This window comes from Poecilia mexicana, unplaced genomic scaffold (genome assembly GCF_051168715.1).
Source record: "Poecilia mexicana isolate PSO_F unplaced genomic scaffold, ASM5116871v1 scaffold_1, whole genome shotgun sequence".
NCBI lineage: Eukaryota > Metazoa > Chordata > Actinopteri > Cyprinodontiformes > Poeciliidae > Poecilia > Poecilia mexicana.
Window position 1 is genome coordinate 17,379,736 of NW_028263370.1, and position 26,426 is coordinate 17,406,161.

The 26,426-nt window shown below is 37.0% G+C and overlaps 2 protein-coding genes and 1 long non-coding RNA gene across 4 annotated transcripts; 1 reads left to right on the forward strand and 2 right to left on the reverse strand.

The window, feature by feature from the left end:
- Positions 1-1,378: 1,378 nt before the first annotated feature.
- On the reverse strand, positions 1,379-12,174 carry LOC106927296 (malate dehydrogenase, cytoplasmic). Of its 2 annotated transcripts, none has more exons than XM_088005677.1 (9): positions 11,991-12,174; positions 7,848-7,946; positions 6,934-7,030; positions 5,914-6,089; positions 4,799-4,921; positions 4,027-4,203; positions 3,817-3,930; positions 2,691-2,780; positions 1,379-1,860 (listed from the first exon to the last, which is right to left on the reverse strand). In XM_088005677.1, exons 1-9 carry the CDS (start codon positions 12,042-12,044, stop codon positions 1,738-1,740), a joined length of 1,053 nt encoding a protein of 350 aa, XP_087861803.1. In that variant the 5' UTR covers positions 12,045-12,174; the 3' UTR covers positions 1,379-1,737. The 2 variants fall into 2 exon arrangements, with proteins under 2 accessions (XP_087861803.1, XP_014858263.2); XM_015002777.2 differs by lacking the exon at positions 11,991-12,174 and adding an exon at positions 8,809-8,959.
- A 22-nt stretch (positions 12,175-12,196) lies between these two features.
- LOC106927301 (uncharacterized) lies at positions 12,197-14,536 on the forward strand. Its single transcript, XR_001420270.2, has 2 exons — positions 12,197-13,811; positions 14,055-14,536. It is a non-coding gene; the product is annotated as an uncharacterized LOC106927301 (long non-coding RNA).
- Positions 14,537-17,643: 3,107 nt separating this feature from the next.
- LOC106927298 (uncharacterized) lies at positions 17,644-25,675 on the reverse strand. Its single transcript, XM_088005690.1, has 4 exons — positions 25,266-25,675; positions 23,446-24,104; positions 19,893-20,018; positions 17,644-18,171 (listed from the first exon to the last, which is right to left on the reverse strand). Exons 1-4 carry the CDS (start codon positions 25,312-25,314, stop codon positions 18,115-18,117), a joined length of 891 nt encoding a protein of 296 aa, XP_087861816.1. The 5' UTR covers positions 25,315-25,675; the 3' UTR covers positions 17,644-18,114.
- Between the last annotated feature and the right edge of the window lie 751 nt (positions 25,676-26,426).

Below are 26,426 nucleotides of genomic sequence, written 5' to 3' on the forward strand. Positions count from 1 at the left end.
CACTAAATAAAGAGCAGGTTTTAACCAAAAACAAACACACTACCTCATGTTTGTACACAAACTCTATGGGCTCTTTGCACCTCAGCTTCCGCGTTCGGGGAAAAGCGGCTCGATTGTTTCCGATCCAATAAAAATATCATTTTACACCAGGGCTTGGCCAAGGTTTGTACATCGATCCGAAGCCCCAACAAGTCAGCTGGAGAAAGGTTTTAGATGTACGCCTCGTTATACATTCACTGATGCGAAGGTGAGTTTTACTTAAACTTTGTGGCTAACATTAACCTTAGCTTATGCTAGTAGGCAATATTCTCGGACATTGTTCTTGTAAAAATGTGCTATTTAAGTATCTAAACATTCTAAGGGACAATGTTTTTACCTTATTTTCAAGTCGTTAGTGTCAGAAACTAACGGGGTTCGGTTACGGTTCGGGCTTTTAGCTTCCGAAGCCTGACGAAGCTCAACAAGCCTCATAGCTTAACAGTAGCGCAGCTCTGGTGTCAGAGATCTGGTTCAGCTGTTCAGGTTCAAAGTTGCTGCTTTTAGAGAAATATGACCGTGTTGCTTCATGTCTCCGTGTTATTTCGTTTTATTACCTTTGCATGTTTCTTGTGAAGAGCTCAGATAGGACGGTGTTTACAGCAGTATGTACAGGCGGATCGGTTGCTCGGCTGTCTGGCTCTGGTCTGCTCTCTCGTTCCCATAAACTCTTTCAGGCTGAATATAGAAGTGATTCCATGGAAATAACTCAGGGAGGCTCCTTTATTTACCATCCGTATTCCCGGTAGTTTTAGGCTGATCCGGAGTGAAGTGAAGGCTGCAAACTTTGTGTTGTGCAGCGTTAGCTTCAACTGGTAGTGGCAAATATTTACAAGCCACCATCTTCTTAATTCAGGATCGCTTGGAAATTAATGAAAACTTAAAAGCTCATTATATTAGGAAGACAACAATGTTCATAGTATTACGTTTTTTGCATCAAAAATAGGACTTAGTCTTTTCTACCAGTCATGGTAACTCAAAGCGGAAAAAAGTGAGCCGCATTAGCTCCTGGAGATGTGACGTCAACGCCGTAGGTGCAAAGAGCCCATTGGTTTTTAGTAATCAAGATAATATTATATCCAATTTATATTGAACTTGAAATTATGTCGCCCCCGTGTGGTTGCTGTCGTCTACTGTAAGCAACCGATGAACAAAAGGCTGTTAAAAGTATGTAAAACCGAGTGTGTAAAATGGATACAAAGCATACTATTTGTTTTATGTCAAGTGCTAAACCTTTGAGCTCTTGTTTTAGCTCTGTTTAAAACAAGCAGAGAAGTTTAGGAGCGGGCTGAGGTGCATAGTTGTGAGAGTGATGAGAACTGATGAGGCTGGAGAAAGTTGGTCAGATTTCTTAGTTTTATTGAAGAGAAGATGGTTCGTTACAGTTTCTGCACAGCTAAGGTGTGTGTTTTCAGCTACTAACAGAGACGTCTTGGTGTCTTGCACACACACACACACACAGGTCAGGCCAGGTTGTGGAGGTTATAGCAGGTTTTCTGGAAACCTGAAGAAGGGGCCAAGTTATACACACACACACACACACACACACACACACACACACACACACACACACATGCATCCACACATACTCTCAGAGGTGACACACAGACTCCAGCTCAGATGGTTTAGCAGTGGAGGACATCTTCAGAGGCGAGAACAGCCAGGATGTAAGAGCTGCTGCTGGTCAGCAGGAGGGGACAGTCACTTGGACAGGAAGTCCAGGGCCATGTCTCGCTCCTCCACCAGCTCAGCTGCTGTGGCGTCCATCTTGGCTCTAGAGAAGTCATTGATGTCGAGACCATCCACTATTTTCCAGGACTTGTTCTGGGAATTAGAACAGAGAAAACACTTTCAGGGTTCGTACACTTATCCAACAGTAAAGTTAAAGTATTTACAAGGCAGGTTTCCAAACTTTTCCAGCACCACACCTTGGAGATAAAAATACAAACGAACTAAAAAACTGTTTCAATTTAACATTTTCTAATCTCATCTATTACTGTCATTAATAATATCTTGTGATAGTATTGTACATTCTACAGAGGGGACAAGGTAAACTAAAATATAACAAACACTTATGTTTTGAATAAAATGCCTCTCTAACACACACCATATAGACCTGACTGGTCCAATAAAACTTAAAAAAAAAAAAAAAAAAAAAAAACTGAAAAAGATGGATCTCTCCAGGTAAAAATTATGTCTTTAAAAAAAATTTCTCGCCAAGTTTTCAGGCATTTAGTAAATAAAAATATTTTTGGTAATTCCAACTGACCTAAAACAAGAGAAATGTGGCCTGATTTATTCAGACTCTATTTATTATCCCTTCATATCTGGTTACAACTGTACATAACGTCTTTCAAATGTAGGTTTTTAAAGAAACAGACTGCACTTCATTACAAATTTCAAACATTTTCAAGGATTTCACAAACCCTGCACTTTGTGTATGATACTTAAAAGTTTTTAAACAAGTGCTTTTCTTTTCACTTAAAAGCCTCAGTTTGACAAAAAGAAACATTTCTCATTCAAGAAGGTTTAAAGTTGTCAGAAAAAAACTGAATATGTTTAGAAATACAGTTGAGTGTCCTAACCCTTTGAAACTGAACAGCCTGATTCCATCAATCGTTCTCATACTGAAATGGTTTTGAGATCCAGCTCACCTTGATCTGGACAGGGAAGGAGTAAATGAGGTCCTCCGGGATGCCGTAGGAGTTTCCAGCAGCATACACACCCATGGAGATGAACTCACCCTGCAGGTCACAAACAGAGAAGCTATTTATAGTAGTTTAAACAACAGAGAGTGATGCCAACAATGCTGTATCAAAAACAACTTTAAAAAAGTTTGGCTTCTCATCACAGCCATATTTCACATCTTGAAATTGATACCTGTCTCTTTAAGAAGCTCAAACTCTGCTAAACTCATTTTCAGATTCACAAAAATGCTCTTCATCGTGGCTTTTCTAGCATAATGAGCAGTTTGTATAAGCTCAGCAGATTTGCAGTTCCACCAGGTGTTTGCTAATTGCTGTTAGCAAGCGCTTAGGCATGAATGGTTGCTCCGGGAGATTGAAGGGTTCCTCAAACATGCATGAAAGAATCAAAGCAACAAACTTAGTGTGTTTTTGATTAGAGAATAACATTGTAACATGATGTAAATCTAAAAAAAAACAAAACAGTTGATTTTATATAATACTCCTTAAAGATGCAGCCAGAGCTAAAGTGGTTTAAATCAAACATATTCAAGTGTTAGAACTGCCTAGTCGAAATCCAGACCTAAATGCAATTGACAATCTGTGTGAAGATTCAAAATTAATGTTCAGGGAAACTGATTGAGCTTTAAATAATTAGCAAAGACCTGACAAAGATGTTTGATAGACATACTTGTTAATAACTACTAGTATAAAAAAGAAAAACAAAGGTTCTGATTTTTATTTTGAAAAAATGAAAACAAAAAAAAGTTGTGTTATCCTAAGAGTTCCTGCTGCCGAGAAATGAAAGCAGCATTTTTTTTATTTTATTTATTTCAAACATGGTAGCAGTATTAAAAAAAACAGACATGAACAAGAAATGCAAAACACATATTTTTGTACCACAATAATCTTAACATGCTCAAAAAGGAGTGGGAGTAAAAAAAAACAAACTTATTAAGTCCTACCCCATAAACTCATACCATGTTTTCAGATGAACCCTCAAAGATAAATTTTCCATTTTATCGTTTTTTTTTTCTTCTGGAAGTAATGATTTTTGTCAAAGTAACCACTTCCTGTCCTTTCTGCTAACACTGACCTCCTTGGTGCCAAACCAGATGTCCCTCATGTGGTCACAGATGGCCTTGGCAGCCGACATGGCGCTGGACAGTTTCCTCGCCTTGATGACGGCTGCACCTCTCTGCTGCACCGTCTGCAATAAGGAAGGAAAATATTTAGAAAATAAAGGTATTTTTAAATTGTTTTTTATTTTTATACACCCGTCTTTGACAGGAGGCTGAGTACTCACGGAGATGAAGTCTCCTCTGAGCCAGGCGTCGTTCTTCACAGCTTCGTACGCGGACTTCTCACCGCCGGCAACGTTCACCTTGGCATGGTGGACGTCAGGGTACTGAGTGGAGGAGTGGTTCCCCCAGATGATGACGTTCTTGACCTGGCTGGAGGACACGCCGCAACGCATCGCCACCTGCAGGTCAGAGAGATGTACTGTAACTAAGAGGATCATCTTCAATTTTGCAGGGCTATAATTTGTACTAGAAGTTCTTATGATAAACAATAATATTGTTGTAGAACATTAAAAAATTCTCAGAGATAAATGAATTTTAAGTTCCAATGAACATTTAACACTTGAACTGGAAGACATTTTAAATGTCCAGGATAAATAAACAAAACAACAAATAAAATGAATTAAGTCTCTAAACAAAAGGGTTAGTTGAGACCAAAGCACCGGATTGAAGACTTTTGTCATGCAGAAAAAGAGAGTAAAACGATAAATCATGCAAATAGAAATTACTGAGCTTGTTTTAATTGATCATGCAATCATGACTTTCCAAATCTTCTTTCAAATTAGAATCAACACTCATCTCTTATTTGACACACAATGTTTCTGAATTGATTGTTTCTAAACAATTTTAACTTTGCAAATTGGGTCTCCGCCTCTTTAAGAAGCTTCTACTTTTGGTTTCAACTGTATATTCAAGAAGCTAAAGGAAGTCGTTCGGTCCTCGTTTTTTCCAGTGTGCTCATAACCGAGGGCCATCTTCATAAAGTCCTGGACGTACCTGGGAGCACGCTCTGTTGTGGTCCAGTCGGGTCAGGCAGGAGAAGTTCTCTTTTGGGATAGATGGAGCAGACTTGGAGGCAATCAGACAGTTTGTGTTTGCCGGGTTTCCAACCACCAAAACCTGATGGGAAGAATCAAGAATCTCTCTGTGAGTCGGGCAACACCAGTTACACACAGCTGAGAAACAGAGGAGGATTTACAATCATATCAGGAAGTTTCTGTCAAAACCACCAGATAGTCATACTTTAAAAAAAAAAAATCTTGTCAAGTATTTTTGGTTTAGTTTCTAGTGAAAATGTCATATTACACTTGAAATAAGACAACTTACAAATAACTTCTTAGCAAGAAAAATGAGCTTGCTTTATGTCAGTAATACCTTAATAAGTACTTGTTACAATGGCAGTTTATTTCACTTATAACAAGACATTTTCCCGTGTTTTACTGAAATAATCTACTAGTGGAACTTGACCCTTTTCATCAATAAAACTTAGAAAGTTAGAACAAACTGTTAAACTTGTATATTTTTATAGATACAGTGCTGTAAAAAGCACTTGCACCCTTACAAATTCCTACCGTTTTTGTCATTTAAATGTTTTAACCAATATCCGACAGATAACTAGAGTAAGTATAAAGCGCAATATTCATATGCTAAATTAATAAAATCAGCCTGTCTTTGGGTGAGAGTGTAAATAATTAAATGTTTTCCTTCCTGCACAGATTTGCCATTTATCACACTTTGATTTCTGGAGATATTTAACCTGTCTGATGTCACTCAGAAGGTTTTATGACACAAGGTGCTGATTTATTTGCTACAGATTTATAGATTGTAGTAAACTGTGATTTTGTAGCAACATGAAGCTGTGATTGAACACGGATTTAAAGGACAGCAGAAAAAAACTGCTGGCTTTGTGAAAAAAGACTGCAGTTTTTCCTGGTGAAAAAAGCCCACTTCAGCACTTTCATGTCCTGTGTTTGTCAGTAGCAGTATAAGCATAACAATAGAAAAAAAAAACTTTTCTGGGAAATTGTTCCCTCAAAAAGCAAGCTGAGCTTAGATACCATTATGTAGCTCAATAACACATAATCAAGTCCAAAGGAAGCCGGAGGCGTCACCTTTACGCTCTTCTTGGCATACTTGTCCAAAGCGGATCCCTGAGTCTTAAAGATTGCCACGTTTGCTTTCAGGAGGTCCTTTCTCTCCATTCCCTCCTTCCTGGGCATGGAGCCCACCAAGATGGCGGCATCGATGTCCTTGAAGCCCACCTCCACCTTGTCAGTGGGGATGACCTCTGTAGAAAGCAGAGGCAGAAGTTTAGGATTTATGTTATGCATGACGTTTTATCTTGCCATGTTGTTTTAATGCTTTTAAATTGTTTCATGTTATTAAAGGCTCATCTGGGGAAGTGAACTGCAACTTCCCGAGAAGTTGCACTTCTGGTGAAGTGCACTAAGGCTATAAATGTCATAGTGTTCAGTATTTGTTTATACTTTACAATTGTCCATATTCAAATGAAGAAAAAAAGAAAATGTGGGACATGTTAAGTTGCCTGAACATTTTGATGGAAAAGTAAAGACCTGAATGTATTCTTCTTAATATTCTGATGACTTTCTAGACATACTATGCTACTTTTTCCTTCAGTCTCAAAGCTAAAAGATCTGAAGACTTCGGAGAAACACCAGTAGGTCTTGGAGATTAATTCCTGCTGCTTCGACTGATCCTAATGATAACATTGGTTTGCAGTTTGCTGACCAAATCCATCTGCTATCAGACTGAACTTCAATCTGTGCTCACTGCTGCTCTGTTCATTGTTGTACCACCACAGCTCTGATTGGCTGCTGCGGTGGCTGAACCAGCATCCAATCAGAAGCCTTGTTTTTGACACTCCTTCCTCCTGTGTGTAGGAGAAGCACTTCTCAAGGACACCACAGAGACTCATTATAACCCACTTGAAAGTAATATGTGTTTCATTGTCCATTTTCTTTGAGAAAACATCATGAAACAAAAGGGATCATATGCATCGTTTGTGATGAAGCGTTTTAGTGTAAGACTCAACAACAGGTATAAAAACCTTCATTAAATAAGATTTTAAAAAGTGTTAGTTTCCTTTTGAGTAGAAAGAGGGAAACACTCACCCATCAGCAGCGGGAGGGCGCAGTCCTGCAGCTCCATGACGACTCCGTCCAGCACAGGCAGCATAGGGGGGATGTCCAGCAGGATCAGGATGATTGGCTGATGATACAATGGAAAATTGATTTTAGGAGGATTTTTCAGACGACAAAGTCAAGAACTAACAGTTCAGGGGTGAAAAGGGTGATCTTAATGATGGTTTAAATACACACGCTATGACATTCCATCTGGTTCAGAAAAATTAAAACCTTTCCTAAAATTTATGCCACCAAATGTCCTTCATATTCCTCAATGTTTCCTGAAAGACATTTTGACAGAGTTCTCCATCTTGTTAGACTACTTTCTGTATTTAAAGTTAACACCTGACTTTAAACACCGAAAGGGTTTAATTTTTTTTTATTTAGGAGCAAAAAAACAAAAAACAAACAAAACAAAACAAAACAAAAAAACAACACTTTCAATTGCACGGCTGTATCTCAGAAACTTGTAAAAAAAAATGTAGGTTTTTGTTTTTGCTGAGCTGCAAGGTTACCAACATGATTACATTTTGAGCAAATGGTGCATCAAATACATTCTGAGACAATTTTACAAGGTTGAATTTAAATCCTGAAGCTGATACAGATGATATATTTTCACTGGGTCCTGAGTAGGATCAGTACAACTCTCTGCATCTCCGGCTTATACTTGTATTTCTTGGGATTGTTTCTTAAAGTCTTATTTTTCTTTTCCTCCACTACATCATCAAGCCATGCTGCAAGTAAATCAAGAGTATTCTTTCAGTGAACGTACATTATTCATTGTAATTCCATTACATAACAGTAAAGCACTTTGTCCCAGCTGTGCAGTGATTGGGTTCATGGCAAAAGGGGGCCTTCTGCTGCTGCTGCAAGTTATATAATAAAACCTGAATGAATATTACCTGGTCCTTGCCAAACACATCTCCCTTTGCGATGCTGTACAGCAGGGAGTAGGCAATCTGGCCTGCAGCACCAGTCACCACAACACGAATTGGTTCAGCCTGGAGGGGAAAAAACAAGAGCAGCTCGTTTGAGTAACGGTTACTTAAGAAACATGTTATGGCAGCAGCCTGCATTTCTGTTGTGCACTCGTTGCGTGTGTACATTGTTTTATGAAAGGAGTGTAAGTCTGTAACCGGTTAAACCCTGCTGTGAGGTAGTTTGTTGACAAGGTCATTAACAGCAACTAGCCCTGCAGCAGAGCTCTGTCCTTCACATGAAGGAGACTCGGCCACAAACTCCAGTAAGATCACTGAAAACAACAGAATTTCTTTGCATAAACCTTAAGTTAAATCAACTTTGTTTTTAATTTGATTTGTTTGCTGGCATCTAAGAATTGTCTTCACATTCTGCTTTAAAAGACAAAACAGCCAACATGTAATCGTTTTTCAACCGTTAAGATTTGTTAAAATCCACCCTGATGAAGATCGCGCTGATTGGTTAATCCGGCAAAATAAAAATCAAAAGTCCCGATGACGTCATTGTGACGCCTGCGCCACGCCACCCGCCCTGTCCGTGTCAAAGCGGATGAAAATGTATGAAAGCACCGCCGAGCAGCAGCAGCAGCGCTCAGTGTTGAACTAACAAGCACTGCTGTGCCTTGATGCTAACTTTGTGTGTTTACATTCAACCGCAGGCCCTCATTACCGAGATGCTAACTGCGCAACATCCCGGCTAAAGCAGCCCACCAAAACAGAGTAAATCCCACAAATAATGTTAGCATTTTAGCATAAAGTGAACAATAAGGTGCGATGCTTCCAGCGTCTACAAAACTACATTTGGATTATTTCGAAAGACGCACGTTGGCAAAGTCTTTATAAGATGATAAAGTGATATTTCTAATCATTAATTTGCTCCTCTTACCATTTCTGCTAAAGGATGAAGTTGCGTTGGCTCAGCTGCTGCTCTCCCTGCTCAGAGTCGGACTGGTAGACGGAGGGGTCACCTCTATCCGTGTATTCTACAGTCAGACGTTGAAGTGACGTTTCCTACGTAAGTAAGGGACTTGTAGTCTTTTTACGATGCTTTTTCACTCTTTCTGACTGCAATTACCTCAAAAAGAACGCAACACCCCATAATGCATTGCTCTGATCAAACCGCGCCCACTCGTGCCACATACAACAGTGAACGATTTTCTGAAAAGACTCCTTTTTTAGAAGATTATTATACCGCACAGCAGTGACATCTTGTGGCCAACTGAGAAATTACATGATTTTCTTTAAGACATCAGCCTTTAACGCTACAAGAAAGTATTTACGAACAAAATAAGGAAATAAATAAGTCTGTTTTCCTACCATTAATATTTCATTTAAAATAAATTTTCAAGACACAAGCCCATTAGATCTCATTGTAATTTAAGAACCTCTAAGATCTTGAACCTTTGGGACAAAAAGACCATTTATTACATTAAGTATTTGAGGAATCGCCTAATCTTAAAAAAATAAAATAAAAATATGCAAAGCTACTGAATAAGGTTCAGTAAGGGTTAACTGCAAAAGATTTCAAGATCTTGAAATCAATCCTGCATTAAGCTGTGAGCATGTGAAGCAAAGCCAGCACCGTCCAGTGTTATGCACCCATATTTTACTAAATTATAGTAAAATACAGGCCCAAAAATAAACTCGCTAAGTTTTTTCAGTTCAGTTCAGTGTGTTGCTCTCTCTGCAACACACACACACACACACACAAAAATGCACTTTTAATCATTTTTATGATATTATTAGATGTTGTCATATGTTTTTCTAAATTGTTTTCAGGAATACCACTTATTCCAGTCCGCACAATATGTAGCAAGTAAAATTATTTAACATCACAAATTCGTGATGCTTTAAATTACTATTTTAATGATTGTGTTGGTGTTATCCACCTTGGGAAATTTACAGTACATAAAAAATATCTTCAAAACGTGTATAAGAGACTTGAAGAAAAAAAAAACTGTATTAACCAAAGATACATAAAACTAAGACTTTAAAAAAGACCCAAAGAGGGTTTAAAAAAAAAAACATTTTCAGAAATAAGTTACTAATGTTCCATTCTTGTTATTTTCTGATAAATCCTGGTTTAAGTGCTCATTTTTATAACACAATAAGTCCTCATTTGTGTTAAAAAATAAATAAAAGTAACTGATTCATCCCAGGGGAATTCACTTGGTTGAATTAGATGATTACTTTCATTTCAAAATAAAAGTCTCTCCCTCTGCTCCAGGAAGTCTCTTGGGTTAACTGTAAACTTGTTAAGTTGTCAACCTGTTATCTGTAGCTTGGCAGGAGGTAAATCCTTGTAATGAATCCCGTCTGACCTTCTAGAGAATAGGACAACTCTCCTTTTACAAGGAACAGTCAAGAGGTTATTGTCTTAAAGTTATTTTGTACAGTAGATGCTAAAATTAGAAATATGCTTTTTACACTTTGAACTTTGAAACTCTTAAATAAATGCTCTAGTGAGCATTTTTAAATGAGGACCTTAATACAAGGTTCAAGCTCAAAAAGGTTACAAGTTTTCATTTCTTGTATTTTTTATCCACTACTGTGCAAAAACCTCATCTGAAACCAGACACGTTGCATGAAAAACAACGGAGAGAGTGATAAATGTGGCTGATAAATGCTGTTGATTCTTAGAGTACAGCAGCATGCAAGATTTAAATCAATGACTAACTAACAGGAAAACCTGATGACAAGCTGCTGAGGTAACTCATTCTTTGAAATCAGGTGTGCTGAGGCTGGCAAACGTCTAAAAAAAACATGCAGGATCAGGGCTGGGAGGCACTGTGCAGGAGAGATCAGACAGGGAATCAGGTGGTGTTTCCAGGTAAACTGATGCCAGGGAGTAAGCAGGTCAAGGGCACAGCAGCCATGTTGGATTTTCAAGTTCTGTTTTTAACAAGCTGCTCAAAGCTGCAGCAGCTGAGCAGTGCGAGGAACTGACCGTGGTGCTGATAAGCTGCAGTTTGTTCAGCTGCAAAGCACCGGTAAACGCAGAGAAGGCAACCGGAAGTCTGAAAATGTAATTGTCAAAATAAAATTAGATCCGCTCCTGCTGAAGTTAATAGTTCTAGTGGGGTCACTCGAGTTAATTTTCTTTTATTATTAACCTTTATTTGCAAATTAAAACAAAAATAAATAAACAACGAGGTGTTCAGTTTAAACCTTACATCAATTAAATAATTATTTACCTAAATTATGTACCTAAATTAAAATGTTTTCACTGAGCTGCCTGCATAATATACACCAAATAAAGTGTTAATGGTTAATATTTACATACAATCATAATATCAAGTGTTATTAATTTACACAGTATGCCAATAATACATTCAGACTGCTCTAAGAAATCTCACTGTTACTTCATATAAAGATGCTGTTGGCTGCAAAAGAGCATGAGAGAAAAAATGGACTCAACATTTTCAAAAATATTGTGAATTTTAACAATATCTCCATTGCATGACTTTATAAAATCATGTAGCTCATGTTTTCACTTGAATAAAGATTAGGTTTGACATACATTCATGTATCCTTAAATGTTTTAATGAAACTATATCTCAGAATTAGTAATTTTAAACAATAAATGCATACCCACAGTAACAATACTTATAATTATAGTTGTTATTACATTTTACGTAAAAATTAACACTGCATAGCTAATTAAGTTGGCTTTGTTTGCAGACTTTTATTCTGAAATCAGTAAGCGGAAGTTGGTTGATATACATTCTCTGACTTACTGGAGTAAATACTTTATCAAAACCGCAGACTTTGACTTATATTATTGAATAAATCAGAGAGATTTACCTTTATCAAAGCAACAAACGTGTTAGTATGTTTAGAGAGACTTTTTTTTAATATTTTCATTTTAAAGGCCTAACAAAAATATAGGGCCCTTTGGTGCACCCCTATATTTACCAATGTAGCAAAAGAAAGGAAAAACAAAAAAAGATAAGAGGCAGACACATTTGAGACAGAAACGGTTTTACGTATGAATTCTTGTGCCGTGGTGCGTTCAAAGTCGAGTCCGTCCCCCGGTTTTTCTAGGCAGCTGTGCTGCTTTTAGCTCACCTGCTGGGAAACAGCCCGCACCACCAGATACATGGACGTCAGCAGCGTCAGCATGGTCCCGCCGTGTTTTGTTGCCTTCAAACGATAACAGCCGTCCTCTGAAGGAAAAAAAATGGCGGCTTGACCCAACAGAAAGGCGGCAGAGTAAAGAGGAAGGTGCGACAGGATACCCCGAGGCGTCCTTAACCGCGCTGCAGTCCGACTTTCACGCCTTCTTGCGTCTCTTACGAGCGGCTCCAACTCACACCTCCGCCCAACCCTACCTGCAGCCCACAAATACGCAGACCCAAAGCGCCGAGCCCAGTCTAGTCGCTTAATAAGATTTTGAGTCCGCAAATAGCCTCTGACCAGGACGCCATGGAGAGTTTCATGCGTGGCACAGGTGTAAATAAAAAGTGTTTGTGGTTGTACAGTAAAACTGGTGTATGAAGGACGTGTGAGTGGGAGTCAGTGACGTCAATGCAGGGGAAAAAGATATGAAGGCTGCTGCAACCCAAAATGCATATTACAGCGTTACATAAGGGCAGTGAGTGGCAGGATACCGCAGAATTAGCTCATTGATGAAAAACAGCAAGAGACAGAACAGAAAAGAAGGATCAGTACCCAGGTGCGTGCACAGAAAGTTCTGCATGGGAAGACCAGGTTGGGGCAACTGCAGGACCAGGCTAAATGATCAGATTACCTAACCAAAGCTCGACTTTCAAACTAATTTTTTTCATTATTATTCCAGTAAAAGCCAATAACTGGCCAAACCTGAATTGGAAAATGTTGTTTGGGAATAAGGTGAAAACAGGAACGTGCTTCCGGTTAGTGGATGATGACATCAACGCCGTCCTCACATCTTCTGCCTGTGAGGCTTCTGAGGAGACAAATAGATGAGCATTTCCCAATAAAGTTGCCCACTCTCCCATCTTTAAAAAACACTAAACATAAAAACATAACTGGATGGGTTTTTGAAATGTTTTCCATGATTCAGGAATGTACAGCCATATTCAATAAATTAAAATTTGCATTCAAATGAGGTCTTTTTGAAAAATAACCTTTTAACAAATATTAAATAAACCCAGATTTATGTGTTTTAATGGTGCAATATTCTGATTTTAAATGTCATACTTTCATTTGTAAGTGGAAAATCTTTATAATTAATAGAAATAAAGGCTTTTTAACATCTATCTATGTGTAATTAGTCTATATAATGTGTTTCACTTAGAAATAAAGGGTGCGTTCACACTGCAGCCTGAATAACTCAGTGAAGGATGGCACTTCAGGACAAAAATGTTGTGTTGGAATTTTTAATATTCATTTCAGGTAAGTCTTGATTGTATTATTAATCTCTGTGTTACTCCTGTTTCTGTAAGATTGTCACACTAAATGGTAAATATACTGAATATATTAAGTACTTTTCTCATCATACTGACCACTCAAAGCACTTTATGCCATGAGAACTGACTTACATGAAAATGGTTTGCACATGCTAAACTGAATGTGAGAACTTATAAGCTGAGGTGAAGTAGAAATGCTTGCTGGATTTAGAAGAATTAAGCTTAAATATAAAAAAAAAAAAAACAGTTTCACGTGAAATTTGTTGCAGAAATATGGAGGAATGTTTATTTGATGTGGTGAAATGCAAAAAAAAAAGTTGGAGTTAAAATAAAAATACTGAAATCTCAACATTTTGAGAATTTTGTTTTATGAACCTCATCCAAAAATGAGCTCTGGTTGTAGCCTGAAATTGTAATAATTATGATGAAATGTATGTAAAAAGCTCCTAACCCTCCCACCACCAGGTTCTGAGAGACAATCAGAAAGAAATCATCTCAGGTAAAAACTAACATTTAACATCACTATTAAAAGTTACAGAAATAGTAAAGCAGTTAGTGATAAAAAAAATATGTCCAGTAACTACCATCTGCACATTTTAATTCAATAAGCAAAGTTAATTTAACACATTAGAATTTTAAATCAAACACTTTGTTTGGTTTTTGACAAGTTAATCAGAAACGGATCATCTTCTGGTGTTTGTCAGTCACTCTTCTGATTGTTTTAAACTTTTTTCTGTTTCAGTGAAAAATAAACGAGGATTTGTGGAGCTTATTAAGACGCAGCTTCAATGACCAACCTTGGCAAAATCCTACCTCTTAAATAAGATATTCTGAAGTAAAATTTCAAACAACATTTTCTTGTAAATCTGTTAACATATGGATGTTAACAGATATAGCAGAATATCTGTACCACTGTCATTTATATTTATTTTAATGTCTATAAATGACTGCTATCTGTTTTAAAATATTTGATTAATAAAACTGTGACTGAAGTTGCCACATGATCAGATTATTATTGTTGTGTCTGTACCAGTAACAAACTGCAGAAAAAGACCATTAAAAGCTCAATAAGTATTTTATTGTGAGTAAAATAATAGAGAAATGTGGCTCTTTAACCAGGTGAGGGTAGTTTCTTTTCTTCATATTGTGAAATGATTATTTGGATTAAATTGCAGTATTAAGTTAAAACTCACAATTCAAGATTAATAAACTTAAAAAAAACAATGTTTAGACAACTTGTCTCTTGTTGTTAAATCAACTTCATGAACTTTAATTTTTGAGTTAAAACCAAAACAATTTTCTTGTGACTTAAATTACATTTTCAAGGCAGCAGGTGGACTTTCGTTTTCAAGTTGAACCAACTTCAAATGTTTTACAGTGCACCTAGAATCACCAGGACAAAAGGGAAAAAATCTGAACTTGCAGCGCCCCCTTATGGAAGGTCAGAAAATCCAACCAGAACTTCATAAACTTCATCTAATTGATTGTTTCCAAACCTAAAATCTATCGGTTTATCTAATGTGATTAAGCTATTCACCACAATTAACAATAACAATTTTAATAAAATTTAAAAAAAGAAAATATATTTTTAACTGTGATTATCCAGTTAGTGACAGTGCATAGCAGCATTGTGAGTCAGAAACCAGGATCTCCACTTATGTAAATTAAAAGGAAAAAATGACTCAGTCATGGTCTAACATTTAGTTACATTTCCACAATGAATAAATAGAAACCAAATAAAAACCCAAAAGTTAGTTTGTCGTCAGCTGACAAATCACAACAGCAAACATTTCACTGTCTGGCCCAGTGCTTTACATTGATATCTGCTTTATTGTGCTACAATAAAACACAGTTCAGGCAACACATTGCTCTGCTGCCACACCCCACCACACACCTTTGTTTTCTGCCTTTGTGAGACTCTCTACCCTGGATAAGAATAAACCTGGACTTTCGGCTGGAGGACAGGAATCAGTCTGTGAACAATGAGGATCCATTTTCACATGGAATTTTCCTGCAGCTACACAATAAAAAGCAAACTGGGACACAGCGGCTGGTGCCAAATTAAACCCTGATACCCTGAATAAGTCAGAAATATTAAGGACAGGGGCAGCAGAAGATCAGGTGGGGTAAAATGAGCATAAGATGACATCAGGCCAGGCTGGTTATTCGAAAGAAGACATTTTAAATCAAAGTTTTTGCATTTTAATATGAAATCATTTTCTAAAAATTCCATTTGATCTGAAGAAAGTAAAATATTTTCTGTAACATATAAAATAATGTGATAATAAACTTCATATTAATATATTTACTACAATAAAAAGGGGAACTTTAATGGCGTTTTATGGTCAAATCTGAGGTGTTTGAATTTTAGATGAATAAAAGAAAAAAGTTTTATATTTGCAAAGATTTATATTTGTTTTTTCATTATAGCCATTGTGTTTTTATTTACTTTGCAATTTGCGGTTGTGCTTTTGTCTGGTTTGCAATGAGCTGCATGTATTTTTGCGGCTAAGGAATAAAGATGGAGATTTTTCATAATACAAACATCTTTTAATAGTAACCAAAACCTGGAGGAACATTTAAAAAGACTAAATTTAAACACAAAACAAACACAACAATAACTTTTACTCAGTTAATAAAAAAAAAGCATCAGGAATTTAAAGGGAAATTAAAAATATTTCCTCAGATATTTGTTCTAGATGTTGCTGGCTGTGTTCGCAGGAATGATCTTCTGTAGCAGTCAGTGTTACAATGAATCTTGAGAAGCCTCTGACTGAAGACATCCTATCAGACACAGTTTTATGAAGATGATAACCAGTTTTGTGTGTAATTTTCTTAATTTTATGAACAATCCTCATTTGCATCATCATCTTTAAAGCGTCCAGAACAGAACCAGACAAAACAACACAAATGGCGGACATCTGTTTGCTGCTCTCCTGATTATTTGGCATTTTAGAACAAAATCTCCTTATTTGTATGACATTTATAAAGACACACAGGCCTGGCAGGCACACTGTAGTTTCCAGTGTGATTTAATCTGCTCATGGAGAGTTTTTCTTTTGTTTTACAGTGTTTTCTTTTCTTTTGTTGTCCAAGCCCAATTTTCTTTTGAGTCTGATTCTTCAGTCTCAGCAGATTATGGCAGAAGATATTGGATTCTCGAGAACAAACTTATAGAAGATACATGACCAATGTTACCGATCAAATTAAAACACTTAAATGGAAAAACATGCTTTTTAAAATGCCAAGTAATAATAATAAGTATTTACTTAAGATATACAAACACTTATAAACTATTTGTAAGATATTTTAATGGCTTTCTTATTTTTTTAAAAAACTACAAAAAATTGCAGAATTATTTAATGTGTATAACAGAATCTATACACATAGATTATTGATAAAGCAGCAGAAAGAGAAGAGATGAATCTAGAAAGTTGTTTCTACATTTGTTGGTTATTTTGATCTAAAAAGTTAATCATCCATTTGCTTTGTACTATATTTTCAAATTTCTAATAATTCTTCATGGAATTATTTCTAATAATCTTTTTTAGGATTGCCATGGTGATATAAAGAAAACATAAACAAAACATAAACCATTGGGAGTGGACAAAGCGGGATTGCTTGTGTCAATATTGCCGCTAACCAGTATCTGACTTATCAGTGCTTCTTGCATCTATATGAGATTGATTGGAAGATAAGGCATAATAACTCAGACAGTATCTATTATGAACAATGTTGATTTTCTGCCACACATGGCCACATCCCAGCTGCTGACAAAAGCTGGTCAGCAGGGTTTTAGGACCAGATGAAACACAGGACACTTCCAGCGGCCGTTGTAGACTACATTTACCAGGGGTGTGTTTTTTCATGAGGACACAGAACAAAATAAAACTAAAATATTGAGCAATGTTTAATTGTTTGGTGGTCAAAGAGACGCAAAAGTGATTTAACAGATAAAAACTGTGATTGTTTTAAATGCTTGAGGATAAAGTCCTGTTCACACTGAATGTTTCTGAGCTGAATTCATTGTGATTTTTAATAAAGTTCATTATCAGATCATACATTTTGTTCATGCAATTTGAAACAAGAATTTAAATTATTCTAAAGTAAAATAAATTATTTTAACTTGATATTGAAGTAAAATAATAGAGAAATGTGGCTCTTTAGTAGTTTCATGCAAATTGTGAAATAATTATTTGGTTTAAATTGCAGCATTAAGTTAAAACTCACAATTTAAGATGAATGAACTTAAAAAACAACATTTAGACAACTTGTCTCTTGTTGTTAAATCAACTTCATGAACTTTAATTTCTGAGTTAAAACCAAAACAATTTTCTTGTTGAGTTAAATTGCATTTAATTTACAAGTTAAACCAACTTCAAATGTTTTACAGCTGCAGCTTCTCATATCTCATTCATTACATTTATTCTAAAATGCTATGATTGTAACATATAATTAGCATTTTTATACTTATTATATATTAGTGGGATGCACAGTTGGTAGCTTGTAGTCAGAAAATCTTTGATTCAAATCCATGTCTGAGATACACAAGAGGATTTAGATGGAAAATATATAAATTATAAGATATATGAATTAAAATACCAGCTTTTCAAATAAGAAAGCTGATAGAATCAGTATTATAGCTTTTCAACAAAGTCCCAAAGTTCTTTACAGACAATAAATAAAGTCAGTAGGACTTAAAAATATGATACAGTCATGAGATAATGATAATTATAATGATAAAACTGTAAAACAGCTGTCATCTGGTGATTCCTCTCTGCTGATTGGCTTGCTCAGGGTCTTCACTGGATGATGGTGTGCGACCCAGACTGCTGGTTCACGGGCCTCGTCACATATTCCTGAAACAGATCAATAATCAGTAATGTGATGAGCTTAATCAGCTTTTTAATTTTTGATTTTAACTTCCTGTGGACATACATTTCCACTTAAGTTATCAAACTTAATTTAACTCAAAGTGTCTCACTTCAAAAACACACATATTGATGAAAAAGAAGTAGTTCTATTGGCAGATTATTTCTCTAAAAACATGGGAAAGTCATCTTGAAATAATCTTCCAGTGGAACTAGTTCTTTTTTAAGAAATTATTTACTTAAAACAAGCTCATATTTCTTGCTGAAAAGTTATTTGTAAGTTAATTTTGTCTTATTTCAAGTGTACAAAGATATTTGAACTAGAAACTAAACCAAAAATACTCGGTAACATTTAGTGTTTTTGCAGTGCAGACTTTAGAAAATAATTATGTTGATTTCCAGGTAGAAATATAATAAAATCAATAACAGTAGATTACAAAACTCCAGGAGGATTTACACCGGATGTTCAGCGTGTGTGGCTAAAAGTCAACACACACCCTGACGGCTTTTATTTGTTCGTGTTTTGTTGTCACAGAAACATTCATCACAGTTAAGTGTTTTAAGTGTCCCTCTGCAATCCCTGGTGAAACTTTGACTCATAAAAATACACATTAATAACTTTCAAACTGAACTTGTCCTCCCTGACACACCCAGACTCAACACACTGTCCTCAGGAGGTTTGAGATATTATAATCCATCTTAAATCTACTGGATCCTGTTCCTGTTCACTTAGATTTACAAATGAGATTTTTTTTCTCAAATAAATTCAGTGTTTCCTTAGAATTAAAGTAATTTCTCTCTGAGGAATAAATATGTTTCATATTTGTGCAAATACAGAAAATGTGGCAGAAGGTTTCATTTGCTTAGACTCTCCTGGAGATTGAATCCACTGAAACTATTTCCCACATGAACTAACATGATGATCACAGTTTTGTTCCTTGAGTTTAGGAGTTTTTTTTAAAGGAAACCTGTTATGCAAAATTCACGTTTTGTATGTTTTTATACTTCCATTTGGGTCTCAGCTGCTTATAAAAAACCCTCCTAATGTTTTTTGACAATAAATTAATGTTTTTTGGTGTCTGGGAAATTAGACGTTTCATCAAACCTCCCAATTGTTAAATCACATTCAACAGGCACTGTGCCGTCACCTAGCAACCCCAGCCATGACCAGCCCGTTACCTAGCAACCCACGCTGAGCTCTGGCCCATTTGGTCACTTGGTTTTACTTCTGTGTTTTCTGTACAATGGCTGCTGGAAAAGACAAATGTTTTGTTGTTGACTTATCATGGAGAAACTACTTAACGTATTCCTGTTGATTGTGCATGAGGCTCCACTTCTGCTTTTCAAAAATGTATGTTTGTGTAATTGCGCTTCTGTTTGCAGCTATTTTCATGTTCAAGTGCAAATGCTGAGTTGGAGGGCGTGGCCAGCAGCAGCTTATTTGGATTTAAAGTGACAAGAGACCCTGAATCAGCTCATTGTAGGAAGAACTGAGAAGACTAAAATCTCATTATCTAATAATTATTTTTGCAAAAAAATGTAGTTGACATGTTTTATATCGCCCATAGATCTACTCTAACTTGCTCAAGGAAGCATAGTTGGTCACCAAAGCTCAGCTAGTTAATGAATCAAAAGTCCATCTTAAAACCATGAAGCACTAGGTTCCAGCAGCAAACCGGATCAGTAGTGATGGCGAATGTTTCACTCACATGATCCTTGCCGTTGGTCGAATAGAAGCGGCTGTGGGTGGTGTACATCGGGATGTTGTTTGTTTCGATCAGGTTTGAATAGGGACTGAAGCTATTTCTGCGCTTCGAGCAGCAGAACCACACCAGCTGCAAACACAATAAGCACATTTACAGAGAAGACATCAGTGGAATAATCAAAGAAGTTAAACAAAATGCAGCGTTTGAAGATGTAGCCGAACCGTGACCTTTGCTGGTTTTACTCTGATTGTAAACGTAACTTAGAACAGGGTGGAGGCTTTAATGGGGAAGAGACGAGTTTAAAAGTCCAGATAAAACTTTAATTACATCAAACACTGCTTTTGCACATATTAACACCTTTCTCAAAGTGCATTTATTACAATACCTGCATGCAATAACTGTCCCAGTCACATCTACTGCTAAAATGACCTCCCTCATAAAAAGCCTTGCTACGCCTTTTTGGCCTGGAGTTGATGAACTGCTGCTTTCCTGCTGACTGTCTTCTATGTGTACAAAAACAAAACCTTATCAAGAATGTTTGTCTAGTTTGTAGTGCAAACACCTTAATACACTGGAGATAAGGCAAAACTAACATACAAGTAACTTTTCAGCAAGACAAGCAGCTTGGGTTAAGCCTGCATTTCTTGAATTTTGATAAAAAGTACCAGTTCCATTGTCAGATTTTTTCACTTAACTTGGAAAAACATTTTGATTTCTATATTTTCTAAGTTGTTTTGAGAAAAGTTTTTTGCTGGTACTGCTGCCCCTTGATTTTCTTGGGTATTCTCTACTGTGAGGTTTCTAGCCTTCTCCTGGAGAACCAACATTTAGCTTTATACTTTAACAATATAGAACAAACTTAGAGATTACCATCTACTTAGAAACCCAGAACAACTGGAAACAACATCTAATTTTATACTTACTAATCCAGAACAAACTTAAGATCCAGAGAAACCTTTAGAAGTTGATAAATTGTGGAATACTTATTGGTAATAAGTGATTATTCTTATTACCAATTGAGAACAAACTTTAGATCTGTGGAAACTCCTATTAGTTTAAATTGTGTAGTACTTCTGTCCTTTTGTTGTTGTTGCCTTTGTCTTTTTCTCTTTCTTTTGGTTTTGTTGTTTTGTTTGTTTTTCCTTCTAATTCATGTAAAACACTTTGAACTGCCCTGTTGCTGAAAATGTGTGATATAAATAAAATTATCTGACCTTACCTCGCCATTCTACTAATTACACATCTCCATGTGACAAACTGGCACACACACCTTCTCCACATGTACACACCTACTGTACACACACTCAAAAGGTTGAAGGTCATACAAACACAGGATCATATTTTATTGTACTGCCTGTCTACTGATGTCAGTAACCCTGATTTCATAAAGTCAGTCACGCAATAAGTATCACATCTACAGATATCAGCTTCTTCATATGACATCCCTGAAACTTCAGGACAGGACAGGTGAAAAATAAAGACATGAATCCCAGTTAACATTGAAATCAACAAACAGAATGAAACAGAAACTGTTCCGTGTTTTCCCCAATTTAGTGTTCAGAGATTAGGCGTACACACTGACCCATTAATTCAGAAATAGAATAAGAGTTCATTCACACCAGCCCTGTTTAGTCTGTTTTAATAAAACTCCTGTTTGTTTGTTTAGAAAAACTGGTGTGAATATGCAATCGAACACCTTCTGCGGACCAAAAAAGCGAAATCTGATTCTCCTACAAACCTCGGTCTTGATTCAGTTGAAGTGAACTCTGGTGCGGTTTGAATGCTTATGTGAATGACAAGCAGACCAAAAACATAAAGTGGACTATAGATCAAGGCATTCTGGGTAAATACAAGTACAAAACGCGCAAGTCTAGTGCTAGCTGAAGAAATGACTTGTGGTCTTTTGCCAAAGACCAAAAGAGAAATCCTGCAACTGCTAAAATTTGACACCACTCATTTTAATTTACATTTTGTGAAGAAGGAAGTTGCATTCAGGGTCTTCTTCTGACATTTTCTTGTTGTTTTCTTTAGTGGTTCTTGGTGCAGCGCCACCACAGGGCAGGAGGTGAACCGGTTTGAAAACTTGTCTGGTGGCATTTTCACGTCTTATATTCTGGAAGACTCGGCTCAGTTGGGGATAAAAATTGTATCATGCTGTTCGCTTTTATACATCACTCTTTCCCTCACCTGTGGTGGCGCTGCACCAATAACCACTAAAGAAAAGAAAACATTAGAATAAGACCCTGTGTGCAAACTTTCTTCTTCACAAGATGTGAACAGAAATGGACTAGTGTAAGATTCTAGTGGTTGTAGGATTTATCCTTTGTATTTGGTAAAAGACCACAAGCCATTTCTTCTGCTAGTGCCAGACTTGAGCTTTTATTTTGGTTGTATTTACCCATAATACACTGCGCTATAGTCCACTTCCTGCTTTTGGAATGTTCTCCAATCCACTTGGCATTCACATCAAGCAACCGAGACTTGGACTTCAAAGCGGACCAGAGTTCACTTTTTTGGTCCACATCATGCATTCACACCTCCCCAAACGAAGTGGACTTTCTAGACAAATAAATTAGAGCAGTGGTTCTTAACCTGGGTTCGATCAAACCCCAGGGGTTCGGTGAGTCGGTCTCAGGGGTTCGGCGGAGCCTCTGCCGCAGAGGTAAAGACACACTGTGTAAAGTCGTGATGACGCCCCGCTTTCCCATCACTTTCTGCAGAGGATCACGTTACATTGCTGAGCCAATCAGAGCTGCGGAGGAGCACTGATTGAAGGAGCTCCACTCTCAACATGGATTTGAACTTGTGTCTTTAATTACTTCAGCAAAGCTCACAGTTTTTACCAAATTCTGTAGCTTTCGGTGTACTTCTAAATCTGCTCCTTAGTCCCATCTTTTCGGGGTTGGTACTGCCTCTAGTGGCGTGGGGGTGGTAACACAACTAATATAATTACATTACTAAATCAGAATACCGCAAAGTCTTTATTTATTATGAATTTTCCTTTCTCTTAAGAATGTAGAGCTAATTAAATGATCTAAACAAGACCTTAAAGTGATTCCAGTTTCTTTCAATGGCCAACCTGTTGAAACTGTGGCAAATTTTAAATACCTTGGGTCGTTCCTGGACAGTCAGCTCAACTTTGCTGAAAACACTGACTATATTTTGAAGAACTGTTCTCAGAGACTCTACCTTTTAAGAAGACTTAGTGATCTAGAGTCTAGTTGGGTCACCCCTATGTCTTGAATTTGGAGAAAAAAAATAATATTTTATTTATCACTACAGAAGGGTTCAGTGAATGCGCATATGAAACTGGTGGGTTCGGTTCCTCAAAAAAGGTTAAGAACCACTGAATTACAGTTTGATTAAAGTGGAGTAAAGAGGGCTGGTATGAATGCACTGTAAAAAGTACTCTGCTATGGTAACTCGTTGACATATTTAATTTAGTGTTTAACTTTTTACAACACCATTTTACAGTGTGCTGCTGCTGTGATTTAATCGGCAGCTTTTCCTGCTCTGCATCAAGAGAAATGAGCTTAAAGATCTGAACTTTACTCACCAGAGCGATCAGCAGCAGGAGGAGCAGCAGCAGAACCAGAGCAGCCAGAACCAACAGAGCAATACCCCATCCAGGAACCCCCCCACTGGCCGCAGCGGGACCGGAGCTGGTTCTGGAGCTGGTTGTTGGGTTTGAGGTGAGGTTGGAGTTCTGGGTCGCTGGGTTTGTGTTTGGCGTGACAGTTGAGTTCACATCTGGGGTAGCCGTCACATTCTCAGATGTTTGGTTTGTGTTGGGAGTTGCAGTCGGGTTTGGAGCACTTGTTGAGTTTGGATTCATGCTAACAGTTTCATTCATGCTTGACGTGGTGTTCGCTGGGTCGGCTGTAGTCTGGTTTGTGACCAGGGGTGAGTCGGTGTTGGTGCTGGTGTTCTGCGTGCCGTTGTTTCCATCTGCTCCTGGTGTGACGTTTGGAGAAGCTGTAGAACTGTTGCTACTGGGGGAAGTGGTGTTGATCGTTGTTACGTTGCTGTCTGGAGTCGTCATGTTGGAGGATTCGGCTGCAACTGCCGTGGTGTTGCTGGTGACGCCTGGATCAGATGTGGAGTTGGTGGGTTGAGGAGATATTGAGCTGTTGCTGGTTGTGGTTTCATTTGGTGTGGTTTCATTTGCTGTAATCGTCCCAGGTGCTGTAGTACTCTGGCTTCTGGTGACCGACACTAAAACAAAATCCAAACAAGCAAACAAACAAAAATACACAGAAGTTAAGCAGGCAAAAAAAGAGAGACTTGACTTATCTTTAAATCACAATAACATGAATCTGAAACAGAGTTTATGCTCATACTTTAATTTTTTCCTGGTCTGGATAAGTATGGAAGAAATAAAAATTAGTGAAAAATATATATATTTTCTGAACTTTTTTCCATCTTGCATTTGTCAAAAGGATAAAAACCTCATAAAGCTTCCCCAGTGAAGCTTTATGAGGTTTATTATTTATTTTTCCCCAGTGAAAATAAATAATGCTATAACCCCCTGGACAGGTTTTATGGCTTCAGTTTGTGGTCTTTAGAAAATGCAGATCAGAGCTTTTTATAACCTGGGGAAAGTTTGGAAAAGCATTCCTGATCAATCTGCGCTGAAATCTTTTCAAAAATTAGCTGGCATTGTTGAGCCAGTGTGTAAAAAGATCCGTATAAAGAAAACATGAACAGGTTATAAAAGGACAAAGCTTTCATGCCCTGACCCAAATGTTTTTGTGTCAGTGTGGTAACAGAGGTGTAGTTTCCAAAAACTGTCTGTGTGTTCTAGTATTAGCAGATCTATGGTTCATTTTGTTATTCATACTGAAAGGCTGCAAATCTGGTTTTCCTTTATGTCCAAATTAGGACTGCACTATTTGAAAACAATGGATTTTATTGTTCAATATCCCAATATAAGATCTCCTAAAATATGATTGACTCATTATTCTTTAAAGGTTTAATTTTGACCTTTTCTGCCAAACCTGAAGAACAGAAGCAACAGAAACTAAAACAGGAAGTTATTTTATACTTTTACAAGTAGAACTGGATATTTTTTTCACATTTTGAAGAAATAAAAGCTGCAGGTTTAGATGAACTGGTTTAGTTTAATGAAAATGATTAACTACAACAATTAATCAGGTAACATCCATCAGGTTCTGGTGAATGTTACCAGAAAACATTCATTTCTCAAAAAAATGTCAGGTTTTTCTTTTTCCAGCCAAATGCAAGACCTTCATCTCTTTACCTCTAGAGTCAGATCCCAGAAAATGTTTTAGACATCAGTTTTTCATTTAAGCTGAAGTCATACAAGCTATAATATGTAAGTCCATGAAGATGTGAAACTAAGTTTGTTTTAATTACCTGAGGAGACAAATACGAGAACGATGCAAAGTGCGAGAGGCGTCTCCATCTTCCTGAGGAAATCCGACGGTTTGTGACAAAGATCTCAGTGTGTGGATCTGTTGGAGTCTGTTTGCACCAGGAGAAAGACTCCTTTATACACCTGGCTCACCTGCACACAGGTGGGGGAGGAACAGACGGAGGGATGAGGGATCTATCCTCTGGATGTTAGACTTCCCAGCAGCAACAGAGCGCCCCCCTGTGGCCTAACGGGGAACTTCTGTTTAGCAGGTTTCATTCAATACAAAAATGTCTGGATTTTAGGCTTAAAAGTCTAAGCCTAAAAGTAATGTTAACTTGATCAGGATTAATGGCCAGCTAGCACCTGTACACTGTAAAACATTTGAAGGTGGCTTAACTTGAAAACAAAAGTCCACCTGCTGCCTTGAAAATGTAATTTAAGTCAACAAAAAAAATGTTTTGGTTTTAACTCAGAAATTAAAGTTCATGAAGTTGATTTAACAACAAGAGACAAGTTGTCTAAACATCGTTTTTTAAGTTAATTAATCTTGAATTCTAAGTTTTAACTTAATGCTGCAATTTAAACCAAATATTTGTTTCACAATATTCAAGAAAAAATCTGTCCTCACCTGGTTAAAAGAGCCACATTTCTCTATTATTTCACTCTCAGTATCAAGTTAAAATATCTACTTATAGAATAATTTAAATTCCTGTTTCAAGTTGCATGAACAAAATTTCTGATCTGATGATGAATTTTATTAAACTTCACAATGAATTCAGCTCAGAAACATTTAGTGTGAACAGGACTTTATCCTCAAGCTTTAAAATGAACATTTTCCTTAATAAAACACCAGAGTCGGATCAATGTGACGCACTTCCATCTCAGGATACAGAAACATGCCGCTAAGCATTCTGGGAAATAGTTTCCACTCCTGCCTTTTTCTCCTTTCAGTTTTTTAAGTGGCAAAAACTCTAGTTTATTCAACTCCTGGAGGTTTGACAAAATTAATAAAAAGTTAACACAACTTACATGTAAGTTTATCTTTCACAAACTCACACATTATGCATTAGATTTTGAAAACAAATCTAACGGATTTAGATTGGTCTTAAAATCTAAAACCACCTGGGACAAATAATGCTGCCCCAAATGAGCAACATCAT